This window comes from Myxocyprinus asiaticus, chromosome 2 (assembly GCF_019703515.2).
Source record: "Myxocyprinus asiaticus isolate MX2 ecotype Aquarium Trade chromosome 2, UBuf_Myxa_2, whole genome shotgun sequence".
Lineage (NCBI taxonomy): Eukaryota > Metazoa > Chordata > Actinopteri > Cypriniformes > Catostomidae > Myxocyprinus > Myxocyprinus asiaticus.
In genome coordinates, this window is record NC_059345.1 from 10,453,552 (window position 1) to 10,471,025 (window position 17,474).

At 36.9% G+C, this 17,474-nt stretch overlaps 1 protein-coding gene across 1 annotated transcript in view; it reads left to right on the top strand.

The window, feature by feature from the left end:
• Positions 1-5,025: 5,025 nt before the first annotated feature.
• LOC127412749 (copine-7-like) overlaps positions 5,026-17,474 on the top strand; it is a 94,449-nt gene continuing 82,000 nt past the window's right edge. The window contains exons 1-2 of the mRNA XM_051649365.1: positions 5,026-5,045; positions 6,143-6,683. Coding sequence (XP_051505325.1) covers positions 6,510-6,683 — 174 coding nt within the window. The 5' untranslated portion in view covers positions 5,026-5,045; positions 6,143-6,509. The remainder of the gene's footprint in view (positions 5,046-6,142; positions 6,684-17,474) is intronic.

Sequence of the window (17,474 nt, forward strand, 5' to 3'; positions counted from 1 at the left end):
CACACCAGTTTGACACATCAAGTATAGTGAATAAAAGCAAACTTTTCAGTGCATTTTCTCTGAACGTTCAGTTTTCATATTTGATTGCTTTTGTTGCCTAATGTGCATAAAGTATGTGCTGACAACATTTCTGTCACAACTGCGGTGATCATTTTTTACATGTGTAGCACTAAACACACAACTAAGCAATTTTATATAAATATTTGATTGAAAAAGATGCTATCAAATGCTCACCTAAACGGTGTGATTTTCTGCCCTAAAAGAGAATGGGCAGCAAAGACCGTAAGTTCTAGAGACACCAAACTTGGCAGGATGGTCCCAAATCCCGACTGCTACTCAGGCGCATACCTGCACACCCATCTGACTCTTGGTGGCACTATAATAAGCACTTCTACATTTTGGCTCATATCTCCGCAACCATGAGGGCTAAAATCAAAATTATTTTTCCCTCTGATTCCTTGGGTCACAAAATGGCTATCTCCAATTTCATTTCCGTCTATAAACTACTTCCTCCTAGACCGTTTGTGTGATTGAATTAGTCGAAATTAGGTATATATAATCTACATACCCCCCTGACAAAAGTTGTTTAAAAAATTTCGATAAGTTAAATTGTTCCAAAGATATTAGCGAAACAGTTCCTTCGGTTGAAAGCGATTTGAGTAATTGATCAATATCTACTCAACGCCAACTTGAAACGTAACCAAACTTGGTATAAGTAGTCAGGAGGACATTTTGAAGATGTATGCAAAGTTTTGTACAATTTCGCCACTAGGGGGCACTACAACTAAATAAAATGTTGTAACTTCGCAGCTGTTTGAGTGACAAAGTTCAAATTAAATATGCATCTTCTTTGGTTGAAATGCTAACATATTCTTAAAAAATCGATTCCACAAATCAACAAATATGGCCGCCTGCAGCCAGTCAAATTTCAGCACCTAATAACTCATATTGGGAATGGCAGACGGTCATGAAACTTACTGTACATAAGCAAGGTGTCTACATGAAGTGGTATATAACATTTTGTGACAATCGGCCACATGGTGGCACTTTAATGAGATAATTCACGTTTTTGCGAATATCTCCGGAACCCCCAAATGATATGGTCACTTGAATTTCAATTTCCACAATAAACATTTTCTATGACTTCGATTTATTTGAAAAACCTACTTTTTCAAACTCGTCCTAAGCCGTTTGCCCGATTCGCACAAAACTTGGTATACATCATCTACTCTCCTGACAAAAAGTTTCCAAAATTTTTTTATATGTACAATCGTTCCGAAGATATAAGCAAATATGTTTTGGAGCGTGGCCTATTATGACTAATTAGCCTGTATCTTGTGAGCGCAATTTTCAAACTTAACAAACCTTTGTACACATAGACAAGAGATCACTCTGAGGTTACATGCCGAGTTTAATTAATTTTTTTATGCTAGGGGGCACTATAACTTAAGAAAATCCTAATTGTGCAACTGTGCTCAAAGCAGTTGAAATAACTCCAGAACCGTACTGGATAAACATATTTTTTTGTATTTCTGTGAATCCATCAGTGCCTCTAAATCATTTGGTTGCATAAATTTCCATTTCCACAAAAAACTTGTCTAACTTTTTGATTTGATTGAAAAACCTACTTCGTCCTAGGCTGTTTGCCAGATTTGCACGAAACTTTGTATACATTATCTACAGACATTCCTGACAAAATGTAATCAAAAGTATTTTGATATGTCAAATCATTCAGAAGATATTAGCCGATAGGTTTTTGCATGTGGCCTGTTATGACTAATTGACTCATATCTTGTGAGTACAATTTTTAAACCCAACAAAACTTAATATTCATGCAAAATAGAACATTTTGAGGTAACATGCAAAATGTCATCAATTTGGCATGGCTTTAACATAAGAAATACTTAATTTCTTAACTGTATTTCAGGCAATAGCCTGAAAAGACTGTTGTACTGTTTGTCCACCATAGGGAGCCAGATGACAATAAATCATTCAAAGAGTCTTGAAAGAGTATATAAGGTAGACTAAGTGTGGGTTTAACCAACCAGAATTAATCTTAAACATATATTAAATCAAGGTTTATCTGATAATTATGTTGCACAAAACTTTAAACTTTGTTTAAAAATAATCAGGGTTACATTTAAACCATCATTTTGATCCTGATTTCAATTTCACAGTAATTCTGAATTAACTTTAATCCTGTTGCTCCAGTACTTTGAAAGAGAACAGTGAATGTGCCGTCAGCCCTCTGAAAGACATTTATCATATTATTTATTTTTATTATGGCCCGAAATCTTTGGCCATCAGCTGCAATGTATGCCTTCAAATCCGGGGTGCGAATGCGATGGCTCATCTCGATGTCAGCGTGATTACTGTTTCCCTGTATGTGGGGACAAGGGACAAACACGGTTCTCTCAAGGAGAAATGAGAAAACAGCATTAATTCGGCATTTAATGAGAGCAGATACAAGCGACAGGTGATCGTCGCTTGTTATTGCAACATTTTTTAAACTCTTAACTATGTTTCTATGTTTCAAAACTAAGTCTCGTACCCCAAGTGCACATACTTATCTCTGTTCATTTCAAGTTGGACATCTTGGGAAAGTAATGATCTCTGAAATGAAATAAGCTCTGAAACATTTACCGCTTTAGCCTCTGGAGGCAGTATTTTCAAATTCGGTCAGCGTATACCGATTTCGGCTAAAGAAAAATCGGCACGCACTTGCCGTATTTTATGTGAGATCAGGCTGGTTGCTTAAGGTGCATCCGAATACTTTGTATAACCGCCGTTTGGGATTGACAACCGTAAGTCAGGTGTAAGTAAGTCTTGAAATGTCCCATTCATACAACAGCATACAGTAGTAGTTTGAATGATGTCTGTATGAAGGAACAACTGAAGTCACAACCGTATTCTAACACCTGTAACCATAGTGAAAGTTACTAAAAGATGGCGACATCCATAACACTGGCATGTCTTATCACAATTGCCGCTGCGTTATTAAATAAATGAGTCCAATCGAGGCGTGAGTTCATCCATCAGATCATAATTAACCGACAGTGGCTTTGAATGCTTTTTAACCGCGTGCAGAGTGGTATAAAGTAAATCCAAACACAATTGGTCAAAAGAGACATATTATCTATCTAATGTTCATGGTATTGGTGTCTTTTAATAGTTGTGCATAGATTTCTGCGACTGCTGTCTTAAGATTTCTTGGGTCATGCCGAGTACACTGATACTCAGTTTGCCACAACTAGCCATACTTCCTGTATGCCATTTTGAAGTTAATTGAAAACCTACTTTTTAGAACTCTTCCTAGGCCGTAAATCCAATTCGCTTGAAATTTGTCATGTGTCATTTTGGGACATTCATAACAAAAAGTTATCAAAAGCTTATTGATAGACTAAATGGTTCTTGAACAGCACTTTAATGAATTAGATGGCAAGATGCCAAAAAGCATCAGAGGCTGTATCTCTGTGATGCTTTGCTGTATTGACATGGGATTTTGGGTTTCTCATTTGCATCAAACCCTGAAAGCACCACACAAATTCGGTGACAGTGCCAACTGTTGGTCAAAAGTTATCATGAAATGTTATGTTTTATAACCATTTCTATTTATTTAATTTTTTACAACTTTTATTAAAATCATTATCAGAAATGTCCAATCATATTTTCTTACCTGCTGATGGTTGGCTTGGCCCTGTAATTGATGCTTGTTATTTTTATTCATGCAGACCAAACCATCATAAATATCATAATAAAATAAATTAAAAATAAACAAATAAAATTATATTGCTTTAGCTCTATTTTAGGTGCTTACAAGCTATCTGAATAATGCTTTAACATCGTGACACATGCACTTAAAGGCCCTATGCCACTTGAACCCTGATAACTGCTGTGGAAATAAAAGGAAAAAAGGTTGAATAAAAAGTTCACTACTATTCATCACAATGGCTCTCTTCAGTTCGGCAGAGCCCTGCCCACAAGCATGACAAATCTCTCCGAAATGGGACACGATTTTTATTAACAAAAATGACAGATATACTGAAAGCGAAAATCTTATTATATACAGTATATATTGCATAAATAGGTACACTGAAATATAAGAAATCTCGTTGATACGGTTTTCCAGTCTTGCTCAGTAAGGCAAGCACCTTTGCCCCACAATGAAAAGTTTCTCATCATTTACTCACCCTCATGCCATCCCAGACGTGTATGACTTTCTTTTGCAGAACACAGATATAGATATTTAGAATTTCTCAGCTCTGTAGGTCCATCAAATGCAAGTGAATGGTGTCCAAAAAGTGCACATAAAGGCAGCATAAAAGTAAACCATAGGACCCCAGTGGTTTAATCCATGTCTTCTGAAGTGATCTTATTGGTTTTGGGTGAGAAACAGACCAAAATATAACTCCCTTTTCACTGTACATTTGTGCCTCCAGGTACAATTATGATTTCAAGCTCGATTACACTTCCTAGTGCTTGACGCATGCGCAGAGTGCTAGATGGTGCTAGGACGTGTAATCGAGCATGAAATCATAATCGCCAAGGAGACTGCTGATGTCAAGATTTATAGTGAAAAAGGAGTTATATAGTTGTATTGGTCTGTTCTCCCCCAAAACCAATTGGATCTGTTCAGAAGACATGGATTAAACCACTGGAGTCGAATGGATTACTTTTATGCTGACTTTATGTGACACCATTCACGTGCATTGGATGGACCAAGAGTGCTGAGATATTCTTCAAATCTTTGCTTGTGTTCAGCAGAAGAAAGAAAGTCATACACATTTGGGATGGCATGAGGGTGAGTAAATGATGTGAGGATTTTTGGGTGAACTATCACTTTAAGCATCGTACTGTCGATTCTTGTCAAACTAAGTGAAGTCCATTAAAGACTTTTTTTCCGGTCATGCTGTCCGATAAGAAGCTGCTCTTCAACGTAATATGACGTGAAGCCAAACTAACGGCAGCATCATCGCGGTGGGCATGTCTCAGCCTCTCTCCTCTCAACAGACACTGAGTTTCAGTGGAAGGAAGAGCAACAGCAGGTAAGAAACTCGCGCTCTTGTTTACACGCGCTAAATTAAATGTTTGGTGTTAGTCATAAAGAAATGCTACATTTTTAGTGTTATTAGTCTATTATTCCATGCAGTTTCTCGTGGCAGCTTGTTGGTGAAATCATATGGGTGTTTACACTTGTGATATCTAAAAATCGACAATTACACTTAATGGAGTCTGATGTAGTATTCCAGTAGTTTACTAAAACTATTTAACCATGTACAAGCGTTAGTTACAGGTTCACACCGAACGCGTTTTTGCGTCCGTCTGCACCATGTAAACATGCACTATATTGATGTCTATGCTCCAGCGTTTAATTAACCTAGACGCCGTTTCAAGTTAAAAAGTACTTCAGCTGTTAAAAACACGTCTCGAGATAGCCTAACTGTTATAGTGCTTACCGCAGCCTTGCTACAGTGTTCAACTACAGGTCACAATTGTTAATTTTTCTAATCAGTTATATTTTAGCCACAAGGTGTTTAAAATGATGACATTTTATGTCTTGTATAAAGTGAGATAAATAGCCAACATTTGCTGTAATTTCCATGCTGGATGTGCTCGATTGGTTCCTTGAGTAAAGTAGATGTGAAAGGAGCTGTCCATGGTCTGTGGTGCTGAAACACACAACACTTTGAGAATGATGGCTATTCACTCTACCTTATATTTTATTCATTTTTTATTTACAGGGCGACTAGCTAATGTATGATATTATAATTATTGGATAATACAGAGTTACTCTTGGCTACTTTTTATGCAGGGTCTAAATCCCTACTGGTTAATGCTCTCTCTCTCTCTCTTTTTTTTTTTTTTTTTTTTTTTTTTTTTTTTTTTTTTTAGCATTTCGTAATGTTTATGTCCGGCATATGCATGTATTTTGTCTGTAATTGTAATAACATCATAACCTTGCTTCAGTATGTATTTATGTACAATTTAAGCTGTAAGCTGTCTTTTTTTTTTTTTTGCAGTGATAATGTGGTTTCAAAATGTCCATTAATGCGATGAAAGTGAAAGTAAATCATTACAATGTACATCCTGTGAAATTTGTGCTGCTCTCTCTCACACACACACACACTTATTTCTTTTCTAGGGCTTTGTTGTGGAAAAGACTGAAGATATCATCTGGGATTTTCTCCATCATGTTGTAATACTAATGGACATTTCTGCTTTACAACATACCAATTGATTCCTTTAAATCGGAACCACTCCCAGCAGCCCGTTCTCTGCTAGAGTGAATGAGACATTGAGATGTCACTCAATAAAGAACTTTAAATTGCACCTTTGCAAGGACATTACAATTATTGCAATAAAAGTTTGTGTCAAAAGCTAGACTCCCTGCATGGGTGAATACTGCTTCAATCAAAAGTAAGCTACTCAAAATTACACCATTTTATCTTCAATTTGACACCTCTGTCTCCCGTCTCTGGCTGGTCCTCCACACTCCACTCCCTGTCAGCATGAGTGACTCACAGGAAGCGACATCCCCGGTGGCAGGCATCGGAGGACCTGCTGCCTGCGTGTCCAAGGTGGAGCTGCGTGTGTCCTGTAAGTCCCTGTTGGACCGTGACACGCTCAACAAGTCTGACCCGTGCGTCATGCTTATGGTTCAGAATCAAGGCCAATGGACAGAAGTGAGTTTTCATCTTTTCTTTTTGATTTAACTGTATATTGTTTATGTTGACAATGCTGTCCCTTTCTGTCCCTTTCTGCAATATGGGTGGATTCACTTTACAATAACATGGCCGATACTGACATAGCTATCTAGAAAACAAGGTGGCCAAATGGCCGATATAATTGCAAAATATGTAAAACAATTTAAGGGAATAGTGAACCCCATAATGATAATTCTATAGATAATGATAATACTAATAATATGACTTTCTTTCTTCTGCTGAACACAAATATATTTTGAAGGATGTATAATGTGTTTTTTTTCCATACAATGCAAGTCAATGGAGATCAAAAGCTCCAAAAGGCACATAAAGGGAGCATAAAGGTAAAAGTAATCTATTTCAGTGGTATATTCCACGTCTTCTGAAGCGTTTCGATCACTTTGGGTGAGAAATAGTTCAAAATCTCTTCAGAAGACTTGGAATATACCTCTCGAATAATTTGGATTACTTTTGTGCTACCTTTATGTGCTTTTTGGAGCTCAAAAGTTTTGATCCCCATTGACTTGCATTAATATATATGCTGAATTTAAATGGACACTTATTTTACATGGCATTTGCTAAAAATGCTCAACAAAAATATTTGAAAAAAAAAAATATATATATATATATATATCTGCAGATTTTGCAACTGACACTAGAACCACGTCCACACAAATACATTTTTGGTTGGAAGTGCATTGATTTTGCTATGTTTACGCCTCTCATCCACTTTGAAATGAAAATGGAGACTTTCGAAAATGCTCTCTAGTACATTATACTTTTAAAAAACAATGACGTTGGGGGCCTGGGTAGCTCAGCAAGTAAATACGTTGACTACCACCCCTGGAGTCGCAAGTTCCATTCCAGGGTGTGCTGAATGACTCCAGCCAGGTCTCCTAAGCAACCAAATTGGCCTGGTTGCTAGGGAGAGTAGAGTCACATGGGGTAACCTCCTCGTGGTCGCTATAATGTGGTTTGCTCGCGGTGGGATGTGTGGTGAGTTGTGCGTGGATGCCGCAGAGAATAGTGTGAAGCCTCCTCACGTGCTATGTCTCCACGGTAATGCGCGCAACAAGCCATGTGATAAGATGCGCGGACTGATGGTCTTAGACTCAGAGACAACTGAGATTCGTCCTCCACCACCCGGATTTAGGTGAGTCACTAAGCCACCACGAGGACTTAGAGCGCATAGGGAATTGGGCATTCCAAATTGGGGAGAAAAAGGGGAGAAAAAACAAAACAAAACAATGACGTTAGGAAACAGAAAACGAGTTTTCAAGCGAAAACGTATTAGTAGGGACGTTGCCTAGGTGGAATGACCACTTCTGTTAATCAGTCAATCAGGCACAGTTATCTGCCTATGCTGATAATCTCAAAATGGCCAACCATTGGTCAATTAAATGGCTTGGCCAATACAACAGTGAATCAATAATTATTAATAAATTACTTTTTTGAATTTTAAATTAGTAGTCCTGCAACATCAGCCTTCTTAATAATTTTTTAAAGCCTCTTAATGATAATTCTAATAATATGATTTTCTTTCTTCTGCAGAATACAAAGATATTTTGAAGGATGTATGATGTGTGTTTTTTTTTTACAATGCAAGTCAATGGGGATCAAAGCCTTCAAGCTCCAAAAGGTACATAAAGGGAGCATAAAGATAAAAGTAGTTTATTTGATTTGTATATTCCACATCTTTTGAAGTGATTTAACCATTTTGGGTGTGAAATAGATAAAAATGACTTCAGAATACTTGGAATAGACCACTCAAATAATTTGGATTACTTTTGTGATACCTTCATGTACTTTTTGGAGCTTGAAAATTTTGATCCCCATTGACTTGCATTAAACAGAAGGAAAAAAAACATTGTACTATACTAACATGTTTGAGTTTAGCAGAGAAAAAAAAGTAATATGGGTTTGGAAAGGCATGAGGGTGATTATATGATGAGAAAATTATATTTTTAACTATTCCTTCAATGATAACAAATAAAATGTAAGCAATATTGCAGAATTTATATGGACACTGATTTGATACAGAATTTACTAAAGATGCACTACAAAAATATATGAAAACAAAAAAATAGATTTAGATTTTGGAACTGACACTAGGACCACATCCACACATATACATTTTTGGTTGAAAGTGCATTGATTTTTATGCCTCCTATCCACATTGGGATGAAAATAGAGACTTTCGAAAACACTCTCTAGTACGTAATACTTTTAAAAAACAATGACGTTAAAAAACGGAAATTAGTTTTCAAGCAAAAATGTATTAATAGGGATGTTGCCTAGGTGGAATGACCACTTCTGTTAATCGTCCAATTGGGCATAGTTATCTGCCTATGCTGATAATCTCAAAATGGCCAATCATTGGTCAGTTAAATGGCCTGGCCGATACAACGGTGTATCAATAATTATAAATAAATGACATTTTTGAATTTTAAATTAGTAGTACTTACACATCAACCACTGATTCTGTTTTAAAGCATCTTAATGATAATTCTAATAATATGACTTTCTATCTTCTGTGGATCACAAACAAAGATATTTTGAAGGATGTATGATGTGTTTTTTTTTTCATACAATGCAAGTCAATGGGGATCAAAACCTTCAAGCTCCAAAAGGCACATAAAGGGAGCATAAAAGATAAAAGTTATCGATTTGAGTGGTATATTCCACGTCTTCTGAAGTGATGCGATTTATTGGCAATTAAATGGCCCAGACGATACATCGGTCTATTAGTAGTACTGCAACATCAGCCATTGATTTTATTTTGAAGCCTCTTAATGATTTAAATTAAGAGGCTTTGAGAAAGGCCAAGACAGTCTTTAGGTTAGAAAAAGTTGGATGGTTGTAGTGTTGCACAGTGACTTCAACTGACATTCTGATGGCAGGGCTTGACAGTGAAGCTTGACTGGACTGTTCAAAGTCCTAGTGAGCGCGGGGAGTGGGCTCTTTTGGGATTGAGTCGAGGCAGGGAATTGTCACACAGCAGGGAAAGGCGCTTGAAGCAGAGAGAGAGCGACCACTCTGTTTTTTTCCCCTATATCAAAGCAATCACTGTAAGAAAAAAAAACGTATCTGGAGCCACAGTGGTGGTTTTGAAGACAGCTCGGCAAAGCTGCAGCAATGTGTCAGGCTGAAGGATGAAATCTTAATCCTGGCCCCATTTTTCCAACAGCTGTGTCACGTTCAACATCACAGTGAACAAAGTGAGAGATGCCACCCTAGTTCAACTGCACCAGAATAGCTGCAGCATTTTGTGTCTTCAAAGATTCAATTTTAAAGAGGGGCCACTTAACACATTAAGATTAAAATAAGATTAAATCATGTACACATTGTTGTGGACAATTGATATGAATCATCACTGCCTGAATCATCAACTTCAGCGATCTGCTGTAAGTGATTTTAGCCGTTCTACTTCCACAAGGCTGAGCCGTTGGATTAGCCACGCCCCCTCTTTCCAAAACCCAGTACTCCAAAGATAACAAATCAGCTTTATTGAGACCGACAGGAGCAGAAACGGTTGTTAAAAACAACAGCAGCAAAATACCGCTCTCAACTGACAACTGTTATGAACAACATGGCTTAAAAAAGGCAGTAAGTCTCACTAACTCGCTGCAGCTACAACACTATGAGAACGTGCAAAATGATTGACAAGTCGAAAGTGAGTCTAAAGCTGTCACAGAGACAGGTGAGATATCTTACAACACTTATTTCAGTAATATCTCTCAGGGAGTATGAAAAGTTTTTGCATACCTTTCCATGGAAAAATCGCTTACAGCACCATTAATTTAGCTGAACTGCTTAATTTACAGACTCAAGTCAAACTTTTGTTTTTGTGTCACTTACACTGACACTTAGTGGCTTGGATGCAGCATCATTTAAAATCAATAGTTTTCAGTTTCAGATGCCATTGTAGTAATTTAGTATTCACAGGCAGCCATGATTACTTTAATCAATGAGTGAAAGCGTCAAATAACAGGACGGTTACTGAGATTAAGCGAGTAGTTTTCAGCTGGTCATGTGATTCTAACATGGCAGCCCCCATGTGCGGACCCTCTCCATGTAGAATAAAACAGCTTTTATAAGGTTATATCAGTATAACCTTACTGGAGTCTTCATTTTAATGTGAGTGCTCATGATTTCCTACATATATTGCACAAGTACAATTCATGTCTTTAGGAGGTTAATAGGTTAAACTTTTTAATGAGGAAAAAAATACTGAATGCACCTTTAAAGATTAAAGGAATGTTCAGGGTTCAATGCAAGCTAAGCTCAATCGACAGCATCTGTGGCATAATGTTGATTTCCGCAAAAAAAATATTTTGAATTATCCTCCAGTTACAGTAAGGCACTAACAATGGAAAGGGAATGGGGCCTTTCCATAATCCTTAAAATGCACATTGTTTATTGATTTTAGTTTGAGAAAATCATCTATTAACCTTCACTAACCTCAGTGTTAAGATATATCTAATATTACAACTTTGTTGCCATTACAATTTTATCACATATTACCACTAAATTAATGTTGACTTGCCCCTCCTTTTTATTAAAAAAAGCACAAATCTGGATTACAGTGAGGCACTTACAATGGAAGTGAACGTTAAAATCCTCAAAAGTATAGCCACAAGACGTAAACAATATGTGTGTTTAAATGATTTTAGTGTGATAAAATCGCTTACTAACCTTTTCTGTGTAAAGTTATTTACACCTTTTATGTGTAAAGTCCTTTTTTTTTTTTTAAAAAATGGATGAGTTGGAATTATTTTTCATGATAATCAACATTATGCCACAAATGCTGTTAATTTAACTCAATAAACTCAATTTAAAGAATACTCATTTAACACACATGTTGTTTACCTCTTGTGGCTATACTTTTGAAACTGTGTATTTTAATGTTTATGGAGCAGCCCTATTCACTTCTATATGTAAGTGCCTTACTGTAATTGTGATTTTCTTTTTTTGTTTTGTTATTAATTTTTTTTATTGCAACACAGACTAGAATAAATTTAGCCACAGAAACGGAATCAACTTATAACCCTTTATAAGCCCCCCCCCTCCCAAAGTAATTGTGCTTTTTATAAATGACGTATGGAGGCCTGGGAATTGGGCATGCCAAGTTGGGGAGAAAAAAGGGGTAAAAATAAAAATCAGGTATGAGTCTAAATTATATTCTGTGGTAATCGAAATATGCTACAATTGCTATATTGAACCAGGAACACTCATAACGCTCATAGTTTCCATAGACTTACATTGTTAGAATGTTGCCAATTAAAATCTAATCGACAGTCACTGCAACGTCATCATGACATCATCATAATATTTCCATACTTAATTATGATTGGTCTTTTATTCCCTACATTTATTTAAAAGACATTCACTGTCTTTGAAAACATTCAATTTAAGGAGGGCCACATAGAACTGTGAGATATTGTTGCGGTGGCATGGTTTCTCAAGACTTGTTTAACCATCAACATGAGTTGTGTCTCCCACAAATTGATTACCATAATCAGACACTTTACACTGCAGATTTTGTTGGAAATTTCCATGTGCTGGCAAAACACAGGTCTGTACTGAGAAGAATAGCCGAAGACATGTGTGCTTCATCTTTGTCCATTTTAAGATAATTGGCTCTCTGCAGAGACTCTTTCCTTCTACATAACACATTTCAATGTGTTCACTTTTCATTTCAAGCAATTTAAAACACACATTGAAAACAGAAGCAAACAAAGATGAGTAGAGCAGAAAGAATTGTTATGCTCTGCCCCAAGTGTTCTCATTAGTGTGGATAAGACAATCATAAAGCTAAATGTATGATCTTTACACTGTGTGATGATGATTAAGTCTGACTGCGCCAATAAGTTGTTTAAAAACTGATGGTTTGAGATGCATTATAGTGAACATGATTAGTTGGATGTTGTGGCGTGTTTGTAGTGGTTTTGCTGATGGGAGTGCTGGTATGTGACTGGATGAGCAGATGTGTTTTTCAGAATGCCAACAGCGATGAAAATACTTTGGGTAAATATCTGCTAAAAAAGAAAACAAATTAATGAATAAATGAACGATAAATGAGAAAACAAATTACGTGTACTGCAAAACTTCGTCCCTCCTTTTCTTTAAAAAAAGCAAAAATTGAGGTTACAATGAAGCACTTACAATGGAAGTGAATGGGGCCAATTTTTGGAGGGTTTAAAAGGCAGAAATGTGAATCTTATATTTATTAAAAAGCCTTCTGTTAAAACTCATGTATTTGAGCTTTAAAATTGTTTAAATAGTTTTTACAGTTGTTTTAGGGCAGGGGTATTCAATAGACAGACTCTGGTCCAGATCCAGACTGAAGGACATTTCAATCTGGACCGAGACACCTGGCTAAGTGATTGTGAAAGCATACGTGTATACACTTGCGGAGCGGGAATAAATCGCGTTCAGCGCTACCCTGAACCCCCATACAGTGTTTTTTTATCTGTCAAAAGGCCTCCTGTGTCCCATACATGTATATAAATATTTAAACACAAAAATTGTACTGCTGTCATTCAGCTTCAAAATGAACTGTTGATCTTATCTTTTAATATTAATTTCCAAGTGCCCTCGAATGATGGAGTCTTGATGAAATAGTTCAGTGAGTCTCAACCTTTTTTTGATGAACGCCCCCCCTACTTCATTCCCTTCAAGCAGATGGAGGGCTAAATCTGGGGCCTATAAAATTAAAATGCAAAAACAGAAACTAATAATAAAAGTGATATTGTTAATATATTTTACATTTTCCTTTTTGATTTTTTTTTATTTATTCACTATTTATTTTTATAGTTTTAACAGTGGTATTTGTAACAAGACCATAGTAAACACATGGAATCCTCTTCACTACCATGGTTAGATGTAACATGATTTCATGAAACTATGCCATTTTTGTAATTATAAACAGTAGACCTACTCTAAACACATGTAAAATCAATAAATACAAAATATATATATTTAAATAAGTTGTAACAAAAATGTATTATATTCCCTCACTCCCCTAATGTAGCCTATGACAAATTTAATAGAGCTGAAGTAGTAATTTGATAATATTGATTATCAATTTATTTCTTCCTAAAGTACAGTCAGTGTTACTATAGTAAATTCAAGGGTGGTGAATTCTGCGCCGAATTCAAATGGTTTCCGCTTCTCGCACCTTGCTTCTCACTGATACTTGCACAGCTGTGAGTTTAAGAGCTCGAGCTTTAAGAGCTTTGCACTCGTGCTGCTCTGTCCATTGAGCCATATCCATCTACAGAGCCATTCAGGTGCATTAGCCGAGGTTGTGCCTCCGTCTGTGTATTTGACGCTGCTAAACCAGATACTTCAGATGCGTCGCTAGACTTCAAAATCAGATGAACCGAGGTACAAATGCATACCAACCCGTATAATTGAGAACCAACTGATATACTCAAAGTATATTTTACTTTAGCAAAGAGGAACTTGACGATAGATTTGATTATTATGACTGATAAACACCCCCCATTTGTAACCTAACGCCCCCCTCTCTATTAATTTGCTCTCAGCGCACCCTGGCATCCTTTGTTTGCCCCATGGGGGGCGGTACTGCCCCTGTTGAGAACCCCTGAAATAGTTTAATCTTTTTGTAGAAAAGATATCTCAGACCCCACTACTTTACATATATATATATATATATATACACTGGCAGCCAAAAGTTTGGAATAATGTACAGATTTTGCTGTTTTGGAAGGAAATTGGTACTTTAATTCACCAAAGTGGCATTCAGCTGATCACAAAGCATAGTCAGGACATTACTGATGTAAAAAAACCAGCACCATCACTATTTGAAAAAACTAATTTTTGATCAAACAGACCCCATTTCCAGAAGCCATCACTCCAACACCTTATCCTTGAGTAATCATGCTAAATTGCTAATTTGGTTCTAGAAAATCACTTGCCATTATATCAAACACAGTTGAAAGCTATTTGGTTCATTAAATGAAGCTTAACATTGTCTTTGTGTTTGTTTTTGAGTTGCCACAGTATGCAATAGACTGGCATGTCTTATGGTCAATATTAGATAAAAAATGGCAAAAAAGAAACAGCTTTCTCTAGAAACTCATCAGTCAATCATTGTTTTGAGGAATGAAGGCTATACAATGCTCGAAATTGCCTAGATTTCATACAAAGGTGTACACTACAGTCTTCAAAAACAAAGGACAACTGACTCTAACAAGGACAGAAAGAGATGTGGAAGGCCAGATGTACAACTAAACAAGAGGATAAGTACATCAGAGTCTCTAGTTTGAGAAATAGACTCCTCACATGTCCTCAGCTGACAGCTTCATTGAATTCTACCCGCTCAACACCAGTTTCATGTATAACAGTAAAGAGAAGACTCAGGGGTGCAGGCCTTATGGGAAGAATTGCAAAAAAAAAAAGAAAAAAAAAAGAAAAAAAAAAGCCACTTTTGAAACAGAAAAACAAAAAGAAAAGGTTTGAGTGGGCAAAGAAACACAGACATTGGACAACAGATAATTGGAAAAGAGTGTTATGGATCTTAACCCCATTGAGCTTTTGTGGGATCATCTAGACTGTAAGGAGTGTGAGAAGTGCCCGACAAGACAGGAGGCGTGGGGTGAAATGCCACTTGAATATCTGGACAAACTGACAGCTAGAATACCAAGGATCTGCAAAGCTGTCATTTATATGTTATTAATGTCCTGACTATACATTGTGATCAGCTGAATGCCACTTTGGTGAATAAAAGTACCAATTTCTTTCCATAAGAGCAAAATCTGTACATTATTCCAAAGTGTATATACAACAGTTAGTTCCGGTCCTCGAATCTGATTGGACAAGAGACACTCCATGAGTGCTGATGGTCTGACATCATCAGCACTTGGACGCTTCACTGTGTGTATCACTCCGCTTGTATTCGTGCTAAACTAAAGTGTAAGAACAGTGCATATGTGTTAAAAGCTACTGTACGTGTGTCTCTTTACGTGTATTTTTTTTTACATTACATATGTTAGCCAGCAGATGGTGGCAAAAGACCATTTTTGTGTGTAAAATGAGCCAGTTGGTGACATGAAGTGAATCCACGTCAGTCAGTGTTTACATACAACAGCACTACTTGATTGCTTGTATTACTACTACACTACTAAAGCTAGAAAATAGCTTTAAACTGCTTTAAATGAACAACTTCAGCATTAAAGCTTATCACAGCTGAGAGGCACAACAGACTGATTAATTACACAACTCAAGGCACTTACCTCTTACCGGACTTTCCACATTGGAGAGGACGTGCTGTTTAAAATGGCGGAGGACATTGCGGTTTCTGTAGTGAAAGACTTTTGTGCAACGGCTTCCGCAAAATAGGGAGAAATACCCCTGCTTGGACAGCTATTTTTCCACTGAGAAAGCGGATCTTCAGAAAGCTGACAGAATCGCTGCTTGGAAGTGTCAACAGGTGATCGCATACGCTCCATCTCTCTCTCTCTTTCTCTCTCTCTCTCTCTCTCTCTCTCTCTCTCTCTCACACACACACACACACACACACACACACATACACACACACACATCCATCCTTGTTTATCCAATAACTTGTTAGAAACAGCACAAGCCGTGATACTACTTCTAAAGTGATATTTTTGAATTACTAACGAAGGCTTGGACTTATCATTTGGTTTGAATCAGCCTCGGCAGATTCTGATCCGTCATGTAAGAAAGTAGTTCATGCACAAATGCGTTTTTATGACCGTACTCAGTTTTTCCTAATTTTTTTTTATTTACTTGTTCATTGAACTGTTGTATATAAGCAATATCACACTCGCAGTCGTGCTATATGGCCCAAAATCAGCACTGCTGTGATGACCTGCGGCCGAATCATAGCAGTGCTGATGTAGGTCCATATCGCACTCTTGCTCGTGTGATATTGCTTAAATATATATATATATATACACATACTGTTTACATCTTGTGGCTATACTTTTAAAACAGTGTGTATTTTAATGTTTACGGACTGGCCCCATTCACTTCCATTGTAATTGTCTCACTGCAACCCAGATTTTATTTTAAAGAAAACGAGGTTTTATAACCACATGCGCTTAATTTTAGATGCACTCAATGTGCCAAAGTCAGTGCAAAATGTACATGCAATACTGTTTCCTGCCATTGCTTTTAGTCCACATTTTCACATCTTGACTGTCTGCCAAGCAAATTTAGCGATCCTGACATGCATGTCTTGCAATATAGACTAATTCTGCTAAAGGAGACAAAACAATTATGAGCTAGCCAGATTCACATCGCTGGAACATTATGAAACACGAATAATATGTTTCCGTTCCCATCCCATTCCAATTCCCAGTATTATCCTCATTAGATCCCATGATTTCTTGATTAGCTGTAGCATTTTACATTGATCCATGATCATATTATCAGAATACCCACAATAAGATGTTAAACATTAAGCTTTAATGTCCTCATGAGAAAAGTGAGCGTATGAATCGTCACAGCGTGAAAAGCTCTGAGTGAGTTCTGCACAACAGTCGTTAAATGTTTAAAGCAACAAATACACCAGCCCTTGCCCTTTTTGCAAAGAAGTCTTCTGTCAAATCATAGCTCTATGAACACATTAGGCATTGAAATAATGGGATCCTTATGATAAGACTTCAAGCACTTTGTAAAAAGCTTCTCAAATATCTGACTGCAGTCAGATTTGATCATATAGATCTTTCAAGCGCGGTCCGCAACATAAAAAGACTGACATGGAACTAGATTTAA